The sequence below is a fragment of the Rhinichthys klamathensis genome, unplaced genomic scaffold (genome assembly GCF_029890125.1).
Source record: "Rhinichthys klamathensis goyatoka isolate OS25496 unplaced genomic scaffold, OSU_Roscu_1.1 h1tg000076l_1, whole genome shotgun sequence".
Taxonomy (NCBI): domain Eukaryota; kingdom Metazoa; phylum Chordata; class Actinopteri; order Cypriniformes; family Leuciscidae; genus Rhinichthys; species Rhinichthys klamathensis.
Window position 1 is genome coordinate 144,835 of NW_026606618.1, and position 24,357 is coordinate 169,191.

The 24,357-nt window shown below is 42.7% G+C and overlaps 1 protein-coding gene and 1 pseudogene across 1 annotated transcript; both read left to right on the plus strand.

Moving 5' to 3' along the window:
- The first annotated feature begins 1,199 nt into the window (after window positions 1-1,199).
- LOC130085180 (major histocompatibility complex class I-related gene protein-like) lies at window positions 1,200-23,960 on the plus strand. The gene is made up of 7 exons (XM_056250786.1): window positions 1,200-1,411; window positions 2,113-2,370; window positions 2,547-2,825; window positions 2,932-3,210; window positions 3,302-3,418; window positions 3,903-4,012; window positions 23,883-23,960. The coding sequence occupies exons 1-6, from the start codon at window positions 1,360-1,362 to the stop codon at window positions 3,941-3,943; spliced, it is 1,026 nt and encodes a 341-aa protein (XP_056106761.1). The 5' UTR covers window positions 1,200-1,359; the 3' UTR covers window positions 3,944-4,012; window positions 23,883-23,960.
- On the plus strand, window positions 8,545-24,357 carry LOC130085393 (major histocompatibility complex class I-related gene protein-like; annotated as a pseudogene).

The window sequence follows — 24,357 nt, forward strand, 5'->3', positions numbered from 1 at the left end:
AGCTCTTTCTGTTAGCAAGACTTGTATAGACTTCACTCCTGGTCTTGTCAGGGTGACTTTGAGACCGAAACCGGTATATGTGCCCAAAGTATTGTCCACAGCATTCCGGTCTCAGGTTATTAACCTTCACTCTTTCCATCCTCCTCCTTTTGTCTCTGAGGAGGACAAGAAGCTTAATTTGCTCTGCCCTGTCCGAGCATTGAAGTCATACGTGGATCGCTCTGGCGGTTGGAGAAAATCCAACCAGCTCTTGGTATGTTTTGGTGCTGGCCGCCGCGGGCTTGCTGCATCAAAGCAGAGAATTTCCCACTGGGTTACAGAGGCTATTTCACTGGCATATGAGGTGCGGGGTCTGCCTTCACCTCTTAGCATCAGGACACATTCCACCAGAGGCGTGGCTTCCTCTCAAGCACTTTTTAGAGGTGCCCTCCTGGAAGACATTTGTGTAGCGGCAGGCTGGTCCTCTCCGCACACTTTTGTCAGATTCTACAGTTTGGATCTTGACATGACTCCAGGTTCCCAAGTTTTATCTGCTTGAACCAGTCGTGTGAGTAATCTGGTCTTTGTACTAGTTACGGCAGCGCTTAGCTTGGCGAGTTTGGTATTTCGTTCCCACTGCGTCTTAAGCAACGCAGCGTTGAGTGAACCTATGAAAGAGAACGTCTCTGGTTACTGGTGTAACCTATGTTCTCTGAATAGGGAACGAGACGCTGCGTTCGCTGCCAAGCTCCTTGCGCTGCCGACAAGCTTCCTTTTTCGGCAGAGAAATCTGAGGAGCAGATGGCGCGCGCACGCTGATATAATATGACAACGCAAGAGCGTCGGGGCGGCGCCCCCGCCATCAGCCAATGTATTGGCGTGATTCTATAAGGGCTTCAGACAATCGGCACACCCAGAGGGCGTTCCCACTGCGTCTTAAGCTACGCAGCGTCTCGTTCCCTATTCAAAGTACATAGGTTACACCAGTAACCAGAGACGTTTTCTTACTGTACATTCATTGAAGTAAAATCTGAAGAAAATGTTTAAACAACACCAAAAAATGTGAATGTCTCGACACAAAGCAATAATAGATGAGTGTAGAAATCTATATTTTGTTAAACTGTCAGTAAAATCTACCAGTGGTCTGTTAGTCAGAAAAGTTTTAGACAAATGTGAAAGGGGAAGTCAAGCCCTGTTTATGGTGTAAAGGTTGTCGATTCCAGAAGCATACATTTTTTCATGACTAGCAAAACATTAACAGCTGAAAAGTTCAGAGAACACACTCTCTAACTACCCACAAGTGTTGAGCAAAACTGTCGATTATTTCAGTGTTGATCATTTATAGGTGAGCGCTGACTGACAGCATACAGTATCAGCAATATGGACAACATTATTATTTTTCTACTTTCACTTCCAATGGCTGCTCCAAAAGGTAAGATTTCAAAAAACATATTTAATATTTGACTTTAGTTAAAAATATGGAATGTGGAAAAGTATGGTTGATCAAGAGCTAAACAGAACAACGTGCTTCCAGTGGCCAATTGCAAGTCTGAAAAGCGTATTTATAAAGAAATTTGGATGAAAACAAAACCATATGAATAGTCTACGTGAGATTGCTTATAAACATTTGAGGTTTTAATATTTTATGTTATTTTTAAGCAAGTGATTGTCTGAGTTAAGAGTCTTCGTTGTTTTTTAGTGCTGCCTACTTAATATACATATTTGTTTGTACATTTGTCAGACGAAGACTGAGTAAACAAAACTTGAGAGTATATTTACATATTTGGCTTCAAAATTTCCTGGTTGCATAGCAACTGTTAATTCCATAAAGAACTTTGGGAGGAAGCAAAACTTTTATCTTTTCAGTAGAGGTCAAGGAATGTATTTTTACAGTCTTGTGAATATAGATCGAAAAGAAATAAAAAATATAGTTAAAAAAACCTGCTTAATTAAATTAACATATTAAACATATGGGAAACAATTTAATTCCAAACATCAAATAAAAATAGGTCACAAATATAGAACTAAAAAGCACAGGCTAACAACTATAGATTGATAAAAAAAAACATAATTTTATTTATGAATTGTAAAATGTTCCCAACAATTCAATCCATTTTATGTTATTTTTCACAGGCTCTCACTCTTTGTGGACGCATGCAACATACATAAAAGGACAAACACCATTTCCTGAATTTAGCTATGTAGTGATGTTGGATGATGTCAGAGTTCTGTACTATAACGGTGAGACGAAGACTCTCATTCCAAGAGGAAATACAACAACTGAAGACAACATGTTTGATTCAAATGTTCTCCTCGGAATAAGTGACAACATACAATCATCTTTTATGGAAAAATGGGTAGTAGCAACAAATAATTTAAATAAAACTTATAGTAAGTACAATCAAAAACTCTTGACATATTAATAGAAACCTACTATAAATAATACAAAAGCAGTATTTTAGGCAATATTAATAAAGTATTATCATTATCATAAATAATTATGATTGTTGTTGTTGTTTTATGATTTAAAATAAACACTACCTTAAACCTTTATCTCTCCATTAAAGGTGTTCTTGCCCTTCAGAGGCTGGTTGTGTGTGAACTGAGAGATGATGGTGAAGCGGGACAAATGATCACACGAGATGCTGTCAGAGGCTCCACCACAGATGAGTTGCGATATGTTGACAAGAACTTCACATACCAGGGTCATTTAAACATCTCAGCTCTTGAGCTGAATATTCATCTTAAAATCAGCATGTGGAATCATGAACATTTATACCAACCATTCTGCATCAAAACACTCAAGGGGTATCTTGAAAAAAGGAGAAATCAAGTCAATAGAAAAGGTACAATGACCAGCTAAATTACTGTGTTCTCTTTTACATTTAGAATTTTCAGGCCAATATAAATAATAATAATAATAATATATGTCTGTTACCTTTTTTCCCACAGTGAAACCGCGAGTCAGACTGATTCAGAAAGCAAACTCAGATTCTGGAGGGTTTCGTGTGAGTTGTCTGGCAACAGGATTTTACCCTCGTCACATCAACCTGACCCTGTTCAGAGATGGACAGCCTGTATCTGATCATGAGATCACTGGAGGAGATCTGCTGCCCAATGGTGACGGGACGTACCAGATGAGGAAGAGTCTGGAGATCAGTGCAGACACGCACAAATACAGCTGCTCTGCCACACACCTCAGTCTGGACAACAAACTGCACATCACTTTAGGTACAGTAATAGGATTTTTCAGAAAACGTAATTTAACAATCACAACAAAAATAATTACAGTTAATCTCTGAGTCTGTGATTCATGTTTCAGAGTATGATCACGGGGAACCATTTAAATCAGTGATTCCTTCAGTTCTGATGGTTTTGGCTCTGATGATGGTGTTTGGAGCTGCAGCTGCTGTAATTGCATGGAAAAGACAATGTGCAGGTATGACAAGAACTGATATATATATATACTTAGTATGATTTATAAACTGTTTTGCTCATTGGGACCAAAAAATGTGTGTGTGTGTGTGTGTGTGTGTGTGTGTGCACGTGTCCACACATGGGGACACAATGTCAATATCCAAAATTTTTGTCCTTGTGATTTTGTCTGCATAACACAGGGTTTACAAGGACACGCGCACACACATGCACATTACCCCCCCCCCCACATATATATATGTGTGTGTGTGTTCAGTACTACGCCTAAACACTACACATATATAGGCTTAGTACTGAACAGTGAATCAACCAATTGTCTTGTTGGGTTTTAGATTCCTTTAAAAATGGCTATTCTACTACTTCTGGTACGTATTTTAATAATTTTTTTTTTTAAATATACAGCACTGAATAAAATGAAATTAATTATAGTAAGATTGCTTTTTTTATTATTCATTATACACTCAGTAAACATTCAATTTCATTTTCAGCATCTGAAGAAACTGTGACATCAACCTTGTCAGTGTCATGAGACAAAACACTCAAAACTAATGAGTGGAGAAACGTCTTTTAAACAGCCGACAAATTATATTCTGGCAAAGTGTCATAAGGGTTTCTTTTTTTTTTAAAGGCGGATTCTTTTTAACCATTAGTGCACTCACCAATAGTTTTAGTCATTTAATTGTTGGTGTTTTTAACGGTGTAATATCTGTGCATATTATCCTTTAATGTCATAAATTGTATTATTGGAAAAGTTCATGCTTATAAAATAGGTCATGTTTGTATAGTAAATTCTGAGAAATACAACCACAGAGAGATGGTATTAATAAAGTGAATTTATACATGAGTTTTAAAAATATATATTTTGACTCTAGGTTGTATCGACAACGAGAATGAAACCCACACAAGTGAAGCTGTCGTACATAATCAAACACAAGGGGCTGCATATTCCAGATTATCCCCAGGCTATGAAGCAAGAAGACCTTTTGTTGTTTAACTAAAGGAAGGACGTTGTCAATGTTTTATAATTTGGCAAGAACAGATCTGTTCAGAAATGGTGAAACAAGAGGCCCTAACAAGAAGTCACCTGACCCCTGCGACTAAACAGACTGAACCATTCAGGGTCTCGAGCTAACTTTCCCCCCCCCCCTCATCAATTATTATGTCTCCTTAAGGCTGAAAAAGTGGACTTGCATACAAAATACCCTTTGTCTTGAAGACAGCCATTTGCGAACTAAACCCTCACGTGGTAAACACCACGGATGAGACAAATGCTGACCATAAGGATACACACACACACACACACATAAGGACTTTCCTCCAATTCTCCAATACCAATAAAACTCATCCCAGAACAATTCTTGACTGACCCATAATCAAAATCATGTAACATAACATAATTATATATTGTGTTTACAACCCCTGTATGTGTCTATTCTGCTTAGATCACATCTAAGTCATGTAATTGTTTTGAATATTAGAGATACTGGAATGAAAGTGTCGTGTTTCCTATCATTATGCTCGTATGTTTTTAATTCAAAAGATGGCTCGATTGAAATCTGTGTAAAAATGTTTATGTTCTTAAAATGGAAATTATGTCTAAACTGAATCCTCTGTTTCGAGCGGATGAGTAAGCAGACCACAGAGAACACATGATACGCGATGAGAGAAAAGGGGGGGGGGGGGGTTATGCTCTTGTGAGGCTCTCTTGTGATGCTCTCTTGTGATGCTCTTGTGATGCTCCCTTTCGGCAGAACAAGCCGGGTGGGGCCGACGATGGTTATAGTAACCATGTAGACGCAGAGACAAATGACCCAAATCAAGATATGGGTTAAAACAGATTTAATGCAAGCCATCTCGTCACACTTTTCTTTCTTTTCTTAGTTTGTTTCTTTTCCGTTAAAAGTCTCGGTTCTAAGTTAGGTTTTGCTGCAAAGTTTCGTTTAAAACGTTTCGACTGCAACACGCTTCCAACTTCAAAGACTTTCATCCATCCGCCAACACACCACGTGAATGGCTGCCCAAGATCTAGCAAGCACGAGGAGACCGCCAGCCAAAGGACCCGGGGAACACCTTCACACCGTAAAAAGGGAATCCCCAAAAGCAACGCAAGGACAAGCAAGTACCTCCAGACTTTTAGCTGAAACTGCAGGTGCATTTTAATATCAAATTGAATTACCCGCCTAAGAAACGATACAAGGGTGAAATTAATTATTGATGGTTCGTTCAGGTCATGTCTTTTAAGTGCATATAGAAACTTGGGATCTCACCATCTAACTCCTAAAACTCATTCTTCCTCACTCTCTGTCTTTCTTCAACTTGTATGAATGCGTGTGCGTGTGTTTGTGTTATATTAGTTTTATGTGTGTTAGTCATAGGCTTATAATCAATAAAGTATTGTTTGTATTTGAAAAGAGAAGCATTACTTGTGTTATGTGCTTACAGATTTATTGTCTTGAACTTCGATCTAAGTTACCTATGCTTTGACCCTTGATTTATTTCTTAATTTAGCTGTTAGCTGCAATTAGTCTTTCTTGGCCAAGAAGATATTATATTTCCTAGAATTAATAATTGTTTATGCTTTCCGTTCATGGGATGAACTGATAAACTGATCATACTATTGATTTTGCTACAGTAAATTCTGAAAATAATTCAATTATTAATTATTGATCATAATCCGTTATGAATAATAATTAATTATATTTATACGTGCGTATAATCGTTACAAGGTTAATGATCATAAAAAAGCATAATTTTTATTTTATGTTATGTTATTGATAAACCAATACCTCATCAATTCCTGAGGGAAGCCATGATGTATTAGATTTTTGGGTTGAGCAACAAATTGATGTACAGACTGACAACATGATTATGTCAGTCTTGTTCAGTTTGTTTTCAGGTTCTTGTACTTTCTGCTTGGTTTACATTCATCACGTGTGTTCATTGTTCTAATTTCCCACTACTCATCGGTCACCGTGGACACTAACACCAATCATCATAGTTCGTCTTTTAGTTAATCATCTCTGTGTATAAGTTCCTGCCTGTGTTCTGTTCAGTGTCTGATATTGTTCATGTGATGTGTTTGCACGCTGTTTCGCATGATGGCCTTACATTCTGACTTTGTAATAAATCTGATGTTATTTGGTATCCATCTTTGTCTTAAGTGTTACAGTTTCTAGTATTAAAAAGAAAAGATGATTTTTTAAAATTCATTTTTGACTAGCTGATATCACATGCTGAAAACATGGCACATATTTATCTTAAGATGATTTACAATGTTACACTTTGCTATTAAAAATTACTGTATTTTCCCAGTTACCTTAATGCTTCCTCCTCAATGATCCCTCTGTGCTGAGATATGAGATTTAAATAAAATTGTGTTTGCCACCATTTGGACATTACTATGCTTTAAAAGTGAAACCGTGTGTAACCTTAACATGGCTGACGTGACTCTTATGATAACTGAGGTGGTTCCAGGAAATACAACTTTTTTAACTTGTTATAAACCTTGTTATCTGACACATACTGAAAATGTCTGTAAAGAAAGACAGTTTTCACCAGCTATGAGAACAACATGAAATTATCAGTTCCCTATCGGTCAGTCACTACAACGTAGGTCAGACTGACCAATAGGAATCTCGCTAGAGAGGCCAATCTACTTCGAGTGAAACTAAACAAGCCAATGCACATTGGCATGCAATCATTTGCAACAGCTGTGCAGCCTCGCAGTGCGGATATTTAACAGCAGCTGCTATGATTGCACACTAGCTTTTTGCTTCGAAGCCAAACGCTTCATGGTAATCCTACAGAGTGTGAAAACTTGGCAAGCCTTCGTTGGATCTCTCCTTGTTCGGTGCGGGCGTTACAGCACGGCAGCGCGAGCAGTCTTGTGTCCTCTCTCTTCTGTCTATCTTTTTTGTTTTGTTTTTTTGAGCAAATTCAAAAAAGCTTTTTTAACAGCTGGTAAGGTGCGCAGTTCAGCGCTCAAAGGCTGTTCTTACAGCCGGTAAGACCTGCCAGCGAGAGAGAGAGACAGCGCGCAGACGGGTGCACATTCCCGTCTGTGTTCGCAGTGACTGTTCCCCTGCGTGCTTCAGCACCAGTGAGAGGAGTCCCTAAAAGAGCTTACACAGATAGAGAGCGTCTTTTTAAAGATGTCTTTCTATCTGTGTGTTTCTGGATGCGGTCAGTACCTGGGCTCACAGGATGGTCACAAGCGCTGCCTCGTGTGTCTGGGCATTAAACACGCTGAGGCAGCGTTTGTGGATGAGTCATGTACCCATTGTTTGTACTGTATTTTATTTAATTTTTTATTCTAAACTGTTTTAATTATTCTTATTTCTTTTGATTATTTTAATCTCTTTATTCTTAACTGTTTTAATTATTCCTATTTCTTTTGATTTTTCTATGTAAAGCACCTTGAATTACCATTGTGTATGAAATGTGCTATATAAATAAACTTGCCTTGCCTTGCCTTGCCTTGCCTTGCCTTGCCTTGCCTTGCCTTGCCTTGCCTTGCCTTGCCATTGTGGGAAGATGACCATCGCGGAGCTACGGTCGAGACTCTTGTTCCTGCAAAGGGGCCTCGATCCAATCCTCCTCAGAGGGTTTCTTCGGGCGGTGGCGCGGGTGACCTGAGGATCACGGTGAGCGCGTCTCCTTCGGGGAACCAACCCCCTAGGAGCCCTCACCCCTCTCATGCTCCGCAGCCAGTTGAGCCTCCATTGGAGAGAGCTGGACCATCCTCGAGGTGTGTACCGGTTGTCTCCTTTGGGGCTCCCAGTGAAGACCAGATGTTGATCGCTGCATCGGAGGGTGGGTCAGACCTCTCTGCGGACGACGACTCGGCACTGCTGCCTCCTTCGGGGGTGCCAGCGGTGCCTGAGACGGACCCGGAGATGATGGCTATGCTTTCCCGGGCCGCCAACGGGGTCGGGCTCGTGTGGAATCCTCCACCGTGTCCCGAACCCTCGAGGTTGGACGATTGGTATCTCGGGGTGGCGCGCGCTCGTTCTCAGCAACCCACCCCAGTGCCTTTCTTCCCGGAAGTGCATGAGGAGCTTACGGGAACGTGGACGGCACCTTTTACTGCCAGAAACCGTTCCAGGGGCTCCTCCTCCCTCATCACCCTTGATGGCGGGGCAGCTAAGGGATACACGCGTGTCCCGCCGGTGGAGCGGGCCGCTGCAATGCAGCTGTGCCCTAACTCCACTCGGTGCAGAGAACCGTGTCTTCCTTCCCGGGCCTGTAGGTACTCGTCGGACTTATTCGACGAGGCTTACAAGGCCTGTGGGGAAGCTGCCTCTGCCATGCACGCCATGGCGTTGCTGCAGGTCCATCAGGACAAGGCACTGAAGGACCTGCACGAGGGTGGTCATGATCCACAAGTTCTCCAGGAAGCTTCGTGCGACGGTCACCGCGCGGTCAGTGGGTCGTGCGATGTCCACCTTGGTGGTCCAGGAGCACCATCTCTGGCTGTGTCTGGCAGACATGAGGGAGGCTGAGAAGCTCCGGTTCCTCAACTCCCCCGTGTCCCAGACCGGCCTCTTCGGCGACGCGGTCGAGAACTTCGCCCAGCAGTTCTCGGCTGTACAAAAGCAGACTGAGGCCATCAAGCATATCCTGCCGCGGCGGTCAGCTGCTGCCTCCAACCCACCGCCTGCGGCTCCTCAGTCTGCTCGTCGCCGGGGGCGTCCTCCTGCGTCTGCCCCTGCTCCCGCGCTGCAGCAGCAGCCTCCACCTAAACGGCGCCATGGAGCCAGTCGCAGGCAGGCCGCCCCGCCCGTCCAGGCCCCCGCCAAGAAGGGTGGCAAAGCCAGAGGTAAGCGGCCCCAGGACGGGCGACCCAGAGATGGAGGGGACTGCTCTCCAGGAGACGATGACCGCATCGCTCCCTCCCCCGGAAGAGGGCCGGGTGGAAAATCCTTTGTTTCGTATTGTTTATGTTCCGCCGCTGGCCTTAAAACCAGCGGTACCCAAATTTTCAATAAAAGAGCAGTTTCTACCATCTCTGGGTCCGAAGAGGACCCGGAGAGCAGTGGGGGGACAGAATCCTCACCACTCTCATCCGCCTCCTCTGTCGCCAGTGAGCAGCAGTGTGCAGTTCGAGAACGCCACCGAGCCGCCTCCTGCACCTCCTGCCCCGTGGAACCAGGTAAGTGCTGCACAGCACACACAGACCCCGCTACGGGCCGCCTCCCAGAGAGAGCCTCCCGAGCTGCGTCCCTGTGTTCCACCTCGCTGCCCCACTCCGGGTACGCCTACGGTCCCTTTGGTCCCGCTTGCACGGTCTCTGAGAGCCTGGTTAGCGCTCCCCAGTCCGTCTCGCTGGCTCATTCGGACCATCAGGCTCGGCTATGCGGTTCAGTTCGCCCGGCGTCCCCCCAAGTTTCGGGCCATCCACTCCACTACAGTGAGAGCAGCCGATACCCATGTCTTGCGTGCGGAGATCGCAGTCCTACTGGCGAAGGACGCGATAGAGCCGGTCCCTCCAGCCGATACGAGGTCAGGGCATTACAGTCCCTACTTCATTGTACCCAAGAAAGGTGGTGGGTTATGACCAATCTTGGATCTGCGAGTTTTGAATCGGAGCCTCCACAAGCTACCGTTCAAAATGCTCACGCAGAGACGCATTTTCGGATGCATCCGTCCCCAAGATTGGTTTGCAGCGATCGACCTGAAGGACGCGTACTTTCATGTCTCGATTCTTCCTCGACACAGGCCGTTTCTGCGCTTTGCGTTCGAGGGTCGAGCATATCAGTACAAGGTCCTGCCCTTCGGGCTGTCCCTGTCTCCCCGTGTCTTCACGAAAGTCACGGAGGGGGCCCTTGTTCCCATGAGAGAACAGGGCGTTCGCCTCCTCAACTATCTCGACGACTGGCTTATACTAGCACACTCTCGAGATCAGTTATGCGAACACAGGGACCTCGTGCTCACGCACCTCAGCCAGTTGGGCCTTCAGGTCAACTGGGAAAAGAGCAAACTCGCCCCTGTGCAGAGGATCTCTTTTCTCGGTATGGAGTTGGATTCGGTCGCACTGGCAGCGCGCCTCACAGAGCAGCGCGCTCAGTCGGTGCTGAACTGCTTGAACACGTTCAAAGGCAGGACGGCGGTCCCACTGAAAGTTTTTCAGAGGCTCCTGGGGCATATGGCAGCAGCAGCAGCGGTAACTCCGCTCGGCTTGCTTCATATGAGACCGCTTCAGCACTGGCTTCACGGCCGAGTCCCGAGATGGGCGTGGCATCGTGGCACTCACCGGGTGGCAATCACACCGGCCTGCTGCCAGACCTTCAGCCCGTGGTCAGACCTCTCGTTCCTTCGGACAGGAGTCCCCTTGGAACAGGTCTCCAGGCATGGTGTGGTTTTCACAGATGCCTCTGCCACCGGCTGGGGTGCCACGTACAACGGGCATGCAGTGTCAGGGGTGTGGACGGTTCCCCAACTGCATTGGCACATCAATTGCCTCGAGTTGCTAGCAGTACATCTCGCTCTAAGCCAGCTGAAAAGGCCGCTACGGGGCAGGGACGTGCTGGTCCATACGGATAACACTGCGACTGTGGCGTACATCAACCGACAAGGTGGTCTACGCTCCCGTCGCATGTCGCAACTCGCCCGCCATCTCCTCCTCTGGAGTCAGAAGCGTCTGAGGTCGCTTCGAGCCATGTATGTCCCTGGCGTGCTCAACCGTGTGGCTGACGAGCTATCACGAGCTGTGCTTCCGGGAGAATGGCGACTCCACCCCCAGGTGGTTCAGCTGATCTGGAGAGAGTTCGGAGAGGCTCGGGTAGACCTGTTTGCCTCTTCAGAGACCTCCCACTGCCAGCTGTTTTACTCCCTGACCGAGGGAACACTCGGCACGGACGCACTGGCACACAGCTGGCCCCGGGGCCTCCGCAAATATGCGTTTCCCCCAGTGAGCCTACTTGCATAGATACTGTGCAAAGTCAGGGAGGACGAGGAGCAGGTCCTTCTGGTGGCTCCCTATTGGCCCACCCGGACTTGGTTCCCAGAACTCATGCTCCTTGGGACAGTCCCTCCCTGGCCCATTCCTCTGAGGAAGGATCTTCTGACTCAGAGACGGGGCACCCTATGGCACCCGCGTCCAGACCTCTGGAAACTCCATGTCTGGTCCCTGGACAGGACGCGGAGGTTCTAGGTGACTTACCCCCTGAGGTACTTAACACCATCACTTCAGCACGGGCGCCGTCCACGAGACGTGTTTACGCCCTGAAGTGGAACCTGTTCGTCGAGTGGTGTTCTTCTCGCCGAGAAGACCCCCGAAGATGTTCGATAGGGTCTGTTCCTTCTTGCAGCAAGGGTTGGAGCGAAGGCTGTCTCCCTCCACCCTCAAAGTACATGATGCCGCTATTTCAGCTTATCACGACCACATAGATGGCAAAACAGTGGGGAAGCACGATCTGGTCGTCAGGTTTCTTAGGGGGGCGAGACGATTAAATCCTCCTCGGCCCCCCTCCATACCCTCTTGGGATCTTTCCCTGGTGCTTCGAGCACTTCAGGATGTTCCCTTTGAGCCTCTGCAGTCAGTAGACTTAAAGCTTCTTTCCATGAAGACTTTGCTACTGGTTGCACTGGCCTCTGTCAAGAGGGTAGGAGACCTGCACGCATTTTCGGTCGACGAATCGTGCCTAGAGTTCGGGCCAGGTGACAACCATGTGGTACTAAGACACCGGCCTGGCTATGTGCCCAAGGTTCCTACCACTCCCTTCAAAGACCAGGTAGTGAACCTGCAAGCGCTGCCTTTGGAGGAGGCAGACCCAGCCCTGGCTTTGCTCTGTCCCATTCGCGCTCTGCGTATGTACGTGGACAGAACTCAAAGCATCAGGACCTCAGACCAGCTCTTTGTCTGTTACGGAGGCTAGCAGAGGGGAAAGGCTGTCTCCAAGCAGAGGATGGCCCACTGGATAGTGGATGCCATCGCCTTGGCTTACCAAGCTCAAGGCGTGCCCTGCCCGCTCAGGTTGCATGCACACTCCACGAGAGGCGTTGCATCCTCCTGGGCGCTGGCACGTGGCTCCTCGCTAACAGATATCTGTAGAGCTGCGGGCTGGGCGACACCTAACACGTTCGCTAGATATTATAGCCTACGTGTAGAGCCGGTCTCCTCCCGTGTTCTCACCCTAAACGGGTAGAAGCACCGAGAGGCCCGGCTCTGTCGGCTTGCTGCACCCTACTGTGCACCCTTTTTGCTCCAGAGTGAAAAACCTGTTGAGTCCTCCAAAAACCTCTCGGCCCGGACATGGCGGAGCGTCCAGGTGCCTGGCCTTTATCCACTGAATCCTTGAGAACCGGATCTGGGCTGGGTTCCATATGTGTGACCCTACGGGGATCCCATATGTGTATATTTTCCACGGCTGCTCCTAACGGAAGCCCGTGTCTTTCCCTTGGGCTAAGTCACCCACTATCTCATATGTAGTACAGCCTTCGGGCTAGTCCATATGTATTCCCCACATAACTCCTTGAAGTAAGTGGCTTCCGCAGCGTCCTCCTTCCTAACTGAAGGGCACGCTTTCCCAGTGTTATCCAATAATCTCACTGTATGGGTTATTACGGAACAACAGTGACAGATACACTCTGTGTAAGCCTCCTCCTATTGTTCCTCCAGGCAAGAAGGTGTAGAGGCTTGCACGGGGCGCTGGATGGGGTGCAGCAGCTGTGGCGCTTTGGTAGGGATTCCTATTGGTCAGTCTGACCTACGTTGTAGTGACTGACCGATAGGGAACGTCTCGGTTACATATGGTAACCCTCGTTCCCTGAGGGAGGGAACGGAGACGTAGGTCCCGTCGTCACATCTGCTGCCGCCCGCCGGGGGGCCAGCTTTTTCAGGTTTGGCTCCTCAGCAAAAAACTAGTGTGCAATCATAGCAGCTGCTGTTAAATACCCGCGCTGCGAGGCTGCACAGCTGTTGCAAATGATTGCATGCCAATGTGCATTGGCTTGTTTAGTTTCACTCGAAGTAGATTGGCCTCTCTAGCGAGATTCCTATTGGTCAGTCTGACCAATAGGTAGAAGCACCGAGAGGCCCGGCTCTGTCGGCTTGCTGCACCCTACTGTGCACCCTTTTTGCTCCAGAGTGAAAAACCTGTTGAGTCCTCCAAAAACCTCTCGGCCCGGACATGGCGGAGCGTCCAGGTGCCTGGCCTTTATCCACTGAATCCTTGAGAACCGGATCTGGGCTGGGTTCCATATGTGTGACCCTACGGGGATCCCATATGTGTATATTTTCCACGGCTGCTCCTAACGGAAGCCCGTGTCTTTCCCTTGGGCTAAGTCACCCACTATCTCATATGTAGTACAGCCTTCGGGCTAGTCCATATGTATTCCCCACATAACTCCTTGAAGTAAGTGGCTTCCGCAGCGTCCTCCTTCCTAACTGAAGGGCACGCTTTCCCAGTGTTATCCAATAATCTCACTGTATGGGTTATTACGGAACAACAGTGACAGATACACTCTGTGTAAGCCTCCTCCTATTGTTCCTCCAGGCAAGAAGGTGTAGAGGCTTGCACGGGGCGCTGGATGGGGTGCAGCAGCTGTGGCGCTTTGGTAGGGATTCCTATTGGTCAGTCTGACCTACGTTGTAGTGACTGACCGATAGGGAACGTCTCGGTTACATATGGTAACCCTCGTTCCCTGAGGGAGGGAACGGAGACGTAGGTCCCGTCGTCACATCTGCTGCCGCCCGCCGGGGGGCCAGCTTTTTCAGGTTTGGCTCCTCAGCAAAAAACTAGTGTGCAATCATAGCAGCTGCTGTTAAATACCCGCGCTGCGAGGCTGCACAGCTGTTGCAAATGATTGCATGCCAATGTGCATTGGCTTGTTTAGTTTCACTCGAAGTAGATTGGCCTCTCTAGCGAGATTCCTATTGGTCAGTCTGACCAATAGGTAGAAGCACCGAGAGGCCCGGCTCTGTCGGCTTGCTGCACCCTACTGTGCACCCTTTTTGCTCCAGAGTGAAAAACCTGTTGAGTCCTCCAAAAACCTCTCGGCCCGGACATGGCGGAGCGTCCAGGTGCCTGGCCTTTATCCACTGAATCCTTGAGAACCGGATCTGGGCTGGGTTCCATATGTGTGACCCTACGGGGATCCCATATGTGTATATTTTCCACGGCTGCTCCTAACAGAAGCCCGTGTCTTTCCCTTGGGCTAAGTCACCCACTATCTCATATGTAGTACAGCCTTCGGGCTAGTCCATATGTATTCCCCACATAACTCCTTGAAGTAAGTGGCTTCCGCAGCGTCCTCCTTCCTAACTGAAGGGCACGCTTTCCCAGTGTTATCCAATAATCTCACTGTATGGGTTATTACGGAACAACAGTGACAGATACACTCTGTGTAAGCCTCCTCCTATTGTTCCTCCAGGCAAGAAGGTGTAGAGGCTTGCACGGGGCGCTGGATGGGGTGCAGCAGCTGTGGCGCTTTGGTAGGGATTCCTATTGGTCAGTCTGACCTACGTTGTAGTGACTGACCGATAGGGAACGTCTCGGTTACATATGGTAACCCTCGTTCCCTGAGGGAGGGAACGGAGACGTAGGTCCCGTCGTCACATCTGCTGCCGCCCGCCGGGGGGCCAGCTTTTTCAGGTTTGGCTCCTCAGCAAAAAACTAGTGTGCAATCATAGCAGCTGCTGTTAAATACCCGCGCTGCGAGGCTGCACAGCTGTTGCAAATGATTGCATGCCAATGTGCATTGGCTTGTTTAGTTTCACTCGAAGTAGATTGGCCTCTCTAGCGAGATTCCTATTGGTCAGTCTGACCTACGTCTCCGTTCCCTCCCCCAGGGAACGAGGGTTACCATATGTAACCGAGACGTTTTCTTCTGTGTGCTGTCATTTCCAACAGCTGGTCCCACAGGATGATTTGTGCATTCAGGTGTTTTGTAATTTAATTTGTACATGCTTATTTGAAACATTTACAAAATGTTATCATTGCTTCAGTTTTGTGTAGGATTTCAACAAACTGACTGTTTCTCAGATTATTTTGTTCAGTAGTTTGATTGCAGATTAAAAAGGCTTTTCTTGGTTCCTTTTCTCACCGGTTCTCACTCCTTGCGAATCCTCGTAACTTAAATTGGAGGAGAGACGCCATCCTGCATTTAGTGATTAGATGACATGTTGGATGACATTACATTTGGATACTATGATTCAGAGATGAACAGCTAAGTTCCAAGAGGAAATAGAACAAAAAGTTGAAATTGAAAAAGGTTGATTTTATAAATGAGCTAACTGAATTTATGCGTCCTTTTATTTCAGGAAGACTTACTGTAAAATTTCATAATAAAACAGAAGGTATGTTCATTTGAACAAAACAAAACAAAACAAAACAACTGACACAAAAAAGTCAGATCTTAGCACTGATCTTGGGAATCCTGAAGTCATGAAATAAGATGTTGGAGTGTGTTTTGACATCTGATATCCTTCTCGGTCTAAACACGTCCTGTAGTTTTTCAGATACTCAGACTGTGTGAAGTGTTGGACAATGACAAACAAAACTGTTTGCTTTAAATGGCTCCACTACAGAAGAAATGTGTTTTTTTGATGACATGTTAACACATCAAAGCATAGAAAAACCATCAACACCACTTCTAGAGATATACAAATGGCACCATGTAAATATAGGTTACCCACGCTGCACAGTGAATCTCAGGAGTACCTTAAAAAGAGAGGAACTCAGGGGAAGAGGAAAGGTGCTTTTCCACTGTTTTCTCTCCTGCTGTTATGCCCTGTCAGAGAAGCAAATACATGTGACCTAGTATATGTGGTTTTTGAGTCACCTAAGGAAAGGCACACACACACACACACACACACACACACACACACACACACACACACACACACACACACACACACACACACACACACACACAAAATACGCCTTAAAAATCAGTCTCTCGTTTCTTTTACTGAGTGAACTGGTGCTTAACCTTAACAAGAAGGTCAGGACGCAAACTAAATATTACTTGTACGAATTGTGAAAAAAGAATGAATAAACTGGTTAAAAGAGTGGAAGCAAATTGTTTTTTCTTGAGTGTCATAAATGTAGGTCTCCTAATGCTAAAATTATATCACTTATGATATAAAAGAGTGTATTCTCATATTCATGATTCATGTTTCAACAGTGAAACCACAAGTCAGACTGATTCAGAAAGCAAACTCTTCTGGAGGGTTTCGTTTGAGTTGTTTGGCAACAGGATTTTACCCTCTGCCACACACCTCAGCCTGGGCAACAAACTCCACGTCACTTTAGGAAATGAGATGTGAAAATTTTAAATATACTACAGAACTGTCTTTCTAATCTGACAGTTTTAACTTGTTTGTTTCAGAATTTGAGCCTGGTGAACCATTTAAATCAGAAAACTGGAGCCGTCATAAAAACAGGAGAAGTGCAGGTATAGGATCTACAAGTTAAAACCAACATATTTTTTTTATTTATGATACCATTGTCATAAAAATTCTGTTTTTGATATTTTAGCTTCCTCTAAAACTGAGTATTCTGCTGCTTCTAGTGAGTATTTAGTTTTAAATATCTCATAAAATGTTCTGCTCACTTATTAAAATTAAAATTAAAGTTTATTTTGTTTTCAGCATCTGAAGAGAGTATAGAAAATCACCAATGCATAAAACACAACAGGAAGTCACAGAGATTAGTGAAAAATCTTTAAACAAGTAAATTAGTGATAAATAATTCTGTTTTTAAAATTTTATTTTATTTTTATTTTTTAAAGATTGTATTTTATACATGTTTGCATTTTATTACATAAAGCACATTGAGAAGCTACTATAGCTTTAACTATAAGCTCAGTGTAAATAAAATGTATTCTTTTTTTGTATTATTATCATTATTCCTTCCTTTCAGAAAAGCAGCGGTAGCATCAGACGGTTATAGTACAGCCACTTTCTGCAATGGAGAGGAGCAGTATGTGACTTGAAGTGCTTTGTAATGCATAGTGTCCCTTACACTACGCATTACAATATGATTTCAATTACATACAAGCGGCAACATTCTAATCTGAAAAATGAAGCCTTCCCGGAAGTGCGAAAAACTGCAATACATCGAAAATCCGCTAGAGAGAGGTCCCAAAACGGAGCAAATCTCCATAGACCCGCATGTTAAAATGTCAGTTTTCACAGCATAAATTCATGTTTTTACAGGTTGGTCCCATGGACTTTTATTGTATTTTTCGATAGGTTCCGAGTGCCTGACAACTGTGAGGGGGGTGAATTTTTTTCTAACTCGGTAGTTTAGATCGTATTTAGATATAAAATGAATGACAAATAAGCGCGTGATTGACAGCTGATAACGGGCTGCGCTGAGTGGAGTTCCTGAAATTTGAAGTCTCGGTCATGATCTGACACAACACACATCATACCACCTCTGTATCCTTTCCGAACATTTGTATTTGAAATAGCGTAAGATTTTCCAAGATGGCACCGCCCATACCCCCCATAAACAGCCTCAAAACCGTTCTTCAGAAAGTCTATGGGTGATGTCACAAACGCTTTGTCCATATTTTTTACAGTCTATGATTACATACAAAATAATTTCAATTTCAAAATAATTTCAATTTATTCAGTGCTGTATATTAAAAAAACAATGTATTACTACGTAGCCTACCAGAAGCAGTAGAATAGCCACTTTTAATGGAATCTGAAACCCAAAAAGACAATTGGTTGATTGACTGTTCAATGACTATACAAAACACACACACACACACACACACACACACACACACACACACACACACACACACACACACACGCACGCACACCTGCACATTGTCTTTTCCATGCAATTACAGCAGCTGCAGCTGCATCATCAGAGCCAAAACCATCAGAACTGAAGAAAACACTGATTTAAATGGTTCCCCGTGATCATACTGTGAAATATGAATCATGATACAGGAAGTCACAATAATCTCTGTGACTTCCTGTTGTGTTTTATGCATTGGTGGTTTTTCTACACTCTCTTCAGATGCTGAAAACAAAATAAACTTTAATTTTAATTTTAATTTACAGTCAAAGACCCAGAACCAGATATGATGAATGAGGAATTATACTCAGGACTCAGAATTATAATAAATTAAAGAAAAGTTTTACTGAAGATAGTTTGCAGTTTCATCAGCAGAAGTCAGCTTCAAGACTCACACAGGAGTTTTTTAGGCCGCCCCGCTTACAGTTACAAAGATCACAGCAGTTACCCTTCACCGAGGTCTAAGCTACGTCCTTTCGTCAGGTTAAATGATTCTCATTGGTTAAGAAATAGATAAACAGTAATTTTCCACACATATACAGATAGACTGAAGCATATCTCCATTGATTATGCGGCTGACACTCGAACCCTGAAGTTAGGCACGTCGTGACCTTCCAGGCCTCAGATTTGGGTTGCTGCATGGGCTCTAGCGTGTCCAGAACAACAACTCAGTCAATCTCCAATAACTTAGTTGTTCCTTAACCTGTAACCAAGAAGACTAACACACACACTGACACAAAGCTTCTTCAAGGTTGGATTTGGCCAGGCTCTAACTATAAACAGGAGAGTCTTCTCAAAGCATCAAGATAATACGTTCTTTCTCTCAAGGAGAGGACACTTTAATCTAAATGGAAAGTAAGGCATTACGGGTTAGGGTTAGGGTTAGGGTGAGAAATGGTCCCTTAAATGTTTTAACACATGTTGAAGACCTTTCTCAAACAAAACAACTCCATATTTAATTTCTAGAAGCCGGGCTAAATAAGCAAGCACTGTTACTGCATTCACATATCAAATACAGACATTAGAGAATACATGAAAAGAACATTTCAGTAATCACACTGGTAACTTCTATAACAAAGTAAAATCTCATGAGCCTAGAGAAGTCATTGAACTCATGTGATGTTTAGAAGGAAAACTATTGATTAATACATTGATTATAATCCCTCATTACATATACATTGAAGCAGCAGTGGATTCCCGAATCCACCCCTTCAATAGACATATCGGTAACACTGTAGAATACTGTATCTTACTTGCTGGATAACTAATAAGGAATTATTAAAGAACTAATAGGTAATTCTTCATTAACTACTTCTTCACTGCTGTTAACTACTAAGGAAGATGTGTTAACTAATCATGTAATAGAATTTTATGATTGTGTTAAGTAACAGTTAGTTAATCAATAACTAATGAATTCTGTCATACCTCCTGAAGAACTACCATTAATTATCTATTAATTAAGGTTCAAGAAAAATAACTATGAAGTAACTACTAATGAACAGTCATACACAGTAGTCACTGCAATAATCCAGTTTTTTTTTGCAGTGGTGGATGAAGTACACAAATCAAGTGCGTGAGTAAAAGTACATATACACCAATCAAATATTACTCCAGTAAAATTATAATTAGGCCATTTTCAAAATTAGTACAAAGGTAATTAATTTTTAAAGTACTTAAAAAGTAAAAAAGCATATTATTATACTTAGTTCTTATACATTTTAAACTTATTTTGCACCATTCAAGTTCCGGCAATATCACAGTAGCCTACATTTTACAGTGATTTGGTAATGCAAGAGCGCGGGCATTTGCATCTTCTTCTGGAGAGTTCTCAGCGCCGCCGATTTGGTGCATTACCCTACCTAGCTGAGTCTGTCTTTTTTGCTTGATGGAAACGCCTGATCCCTTGCATAAAACAAATTATTTTATTCATAAAGATATAAATCTATTTACATCAGATGTTAGAATATGTTCTTAGAGCTGTGCACTGTTTGTTTATGGGCAGGTTATGGAGTCAGTCACAGCATATTTCAGCTATGAGTGAAACGCAGGGAGGCGGTCTGAAGTTAAAGCAGTTTCCCTGCCGAACACGAGCCCAGCTCCCGCAAGAGATCCAGCACCACTACCGTGGAAACGAGATCAGTTGATTACTTGAATTACTTTTAAAGATTTAACTTTTGATTTTAAAATGTTTGTTAAACGAGTTTAAATGGCAGTATACATGTTAAAACAAAATACCATCTGAAATAAAGGAAGATATCATGTAGCTTAAACGAGTCATTGTAGTGTATTTTTTAGATGATTACATTAATAGTGTTTTTTTTTTTACAGTAAGTTTGATTTGAGTCAGAAGTATGTGGTAATTCTTTATTAATTACTAAAGGGTTCCCTATATTTTCACTTTAGAATACTGTTTCAGGTTCTAAGTAATTCCTGAATAATTATCTAATAATTCTTTATTAATTACTAATAAGTTCCCTTTATTTTCACTTTAGAACACTGTTTCAGGTTATAAGTAGCCAATTCCTGGATAATTATTTAATAATTATTTATTAATTACTAACGGGTTCCCTGTATTTTCACTTTAGAATACTGTTCCAGGTTATAAATAATTCCTGAAGAATTATCTAATAATTCTTTATTAATTACTAATAAGTTCCCTATATTTTCAGTTGCCCTCAGTTGTTGCCTAAATACATGAATTTACTCAATGACATTCTATGCTGAGGAAAACAGACACCCACAGTACTGTATATAAAATATAAAAACTAATCTGAGGTTAGTTTTGTATGACTGTTCATTAGTTACTTCTTAGTTATTTTTCTTGAACCTTAATTAGTAGATAATTAGTAGTAGTTCTTCAGGAGGTATGACAGAATTCATTAGTTATTGGTTAACTAACTGTAACTTAACACAATCATAAAATTCTATTACTGATTAGTTAACACATCTTCCTTAGTACCGTAGTTAACAGTAGTGAAGAAGTAGTTAATGAAGAATTACCTACTAGTTCTTTAATAATTCCTTATTAGTTATGCAGTAAGTAAGATACAGTATTCTAAAGTGTTACCGACATATCATGTCCGTGACAAGGCAGCTGATGATCATCATCTTCTGAAATGCCTTGGGTGCTGAAGCCAATCCATAAGGAACACAACAAAAAAAGAACAGTCCGTCGTGAGTAATAAAGGCAGTGAGGTCACGACTGTCCTGTCCTCATGCAGTGGCACTTGCTAGTAAGTATTATTAGTCAAGTCAATAGTAGAGAAAACAGTAGAACCATTTAGAGCAGAGAGTAGTTCATCCATGTGTGGCAATGGAAAAGAGTCTACAAACACTGTTTTATTTGGCTCTCTGAGGTCAACACACATCCTAATTTTACATGACTTTTTCAGTGTAACAACAAATTCACTCTGTTCGTCATATAAAGTGGTCGTGTCTCAACAGAAAATGTGGACTAAACTGCTCAATTCATATGGATTAGTTTTACGATCTCTTTCGGGGCAAAACTGACGCTCGACATATTGGCCTATATACAAGATTCGACACATTATGTGATTTTAGATGAAAAATTTGCATTTACTTTCCAATCACATCCTCCAATTCAAGCACATCTTTAGTGATCCAATATCTCGGATTTTGTTCTGTGAAATCAACACTGTCACAGACTGACATCTATCTGGAGGATCATACATGTTTTAAACATGTCCACATATCTACACACTTTTATATTAGTTTCAGTGTTATATTAATATTTAAATATTATGTTAATTTTGTTATTACAAATGTTTCTGATGGCTTACTGCTATTAAGGTTACAGACTAAAGACTTCCAACTTTATTGTGTAGCCTACAACAAATTCATATAATGAGCTGTAATTTCTCGTGAAGAAGATTAAACATTAAATAAAAATGTCTCGCCCTGCAAAACAACATGAGCAGAGAAACATCTTCAAACAATGAACACAATTTTGTCGTTTTGTCGTTCAAAACAGAACCAGATGTTCTTGTAGAGGCCACTGTTAGTCATGGAAAGTTTGAGACAAATGCGAAAGGGAAAGACAAAACCTGTTTGTGGTGCAAAGATTGCCTAACAGACATGCATTATTTTTTTTTATTTTTATTGCTAGCTAAATATTAAAAGCTATAAAGTTGAGTCAAAACAATCACTATCCAAGGGTGGAACAAGTTTATTTCAAAGTTGCGAGTGTGCCTATAGGCGTGTGTCAGAAATATGGAAAAAACCAATCTTCTTTTTCTGCTTTTGCTTCCAACAGCTCATTGAATTTCAAAAGAATTCAATAAAACCAATTTATGTAAACTTTAATTAAATTTTGCTAGCTCTTAGAATCTGTTTTGGACACGTCTACTCCTCAATCAAACCTCACTGCTGAGTTGTTCATACAGTAAACAAATAGAACAACCAAGTGGTTTCAGTATATAATTGTAAGCCTGAAAAGCACATGAAATGAAATTTTTAACAAAAACAAATTGATTACTCTAGACTTTTAAAGTTTGGTGTTATTTTAAGATGGAGTTAAGAGTTTTTTTTTTGCTTGTTTAATACATGTGCTATTTGTTCTTCACATTTGAAATAAAAATACATGTTATGAAACACCAGTTCACCTTCACATGGTTCTTTTAACACCGTTTTGACTTCCGTGAGTCTATAAAGATTTTATACTTCTATAAAGATGTTTCGGTAAATATTTAAACTGCTTTGGCTTGCTGTCCATAATGAGTCTTGAGTGAGAATTCAAAGAATTGTCACTGACTGCAGGTTTTAATTTATTCAATGCAACACTTTAAATTTAAACATCATTAAAAAACATGTAATACATCAAACATGCTAACAATTCAAAAAATATATCAATTGTTTTAGTTGTTGCTTACAATTTCCTGTTATTTTCCACAGGCTCTCACTCTTTGTGGGTGCTTGCAATGTACATTAAAGGACAAACGCCATTTCCTGAATTTAGCTATGTAGGGATGTTGGATGATATCAGAATTATGTACTATAACGGTGAGACGAAGACTTTCATTCCAAGAGGAAATACAACGACTGAAGACGACATGTTTGATTAATGACTATACAGTCCTCTTTTATGGGAAGATGGGCAATAGCAACCAAATATTTAAACAAAACTGATGGTATGTATTATACAAGACTATAGGTTTTAATAGAAATATTCTATACTTTAAATTATTATTATGTTGTTGTTGTTTGGTTGAGCATGTAATGGATTTTTTTTTAAATAAACACTATTAAATCTTTATCTCTCCATTAAAGGTGTTCTTGCCCTTCAGAGGCTGGTTGTGTGTGAACTGAGAGATGATGGTGAAGCGGGACAAATGATCACACGAGATGCTGTCAGAGGCTCCACCACAGATGAGTTGCGATTTGTTGACAAGAACTTCACATACCAGGGTCTTTCAGATGTCAGTAGACATTTAAATCTTGAATTTAACATGAGGCGTCATGAATTTTTATACCAGCCATTCTGCATCAAAACACTCAAGGGTTATCTTAAAAAAAGGAGGACTCAAATCAATAAAAAAGGTATGATGACTGACTCGCAGCTAAACTACAAAAAAAAGTTTTGATTTACATTTAGCATTTTTTCAGACCAGTATATATCGAAATTATATATTTCTGTTACCTTTTTTCCCACAGTGAAACCGCGAGTCAGACTGATTCAGAAAGCAAACTCAGATTCTGGAGGGTTTCGTGTGAGTTGTTTGGCAACAGGATTTTACCCTCGTCACATCAACCTGACCCTGTTCAGAGATGGAGACCCTGTATCTGATCATGAGATCACTGGAGGAGATCTGCTGCCCAATGGTGACGGGACGTACCAGATGAGGAAGAGTCTGGAGATCAGTGCAGACACACACAGATACAGCTGCTCTGCCACACACCTCAGTCTGGACAACAAATTGGACATCACTTTAGGTAATGATCTGGTTTTAAGAAAATAATAAAATCTCCCAGTAGTGTTTGTCAATTGTTTGTGACCTTTCTAATGTGTTTGTTTTTAGAATTTGAGCCTGGTGAACCATTTAAATCAGTGATTCCTTCAGTGCTGATAGTTTTGGCTCTGCTGTTGGTATTTGGGACCGGAGCCGTCATATATAAATACAGGAGGAGACGAGCAGGATCTACTCTGGAAGGAATGAAAAATACCTAA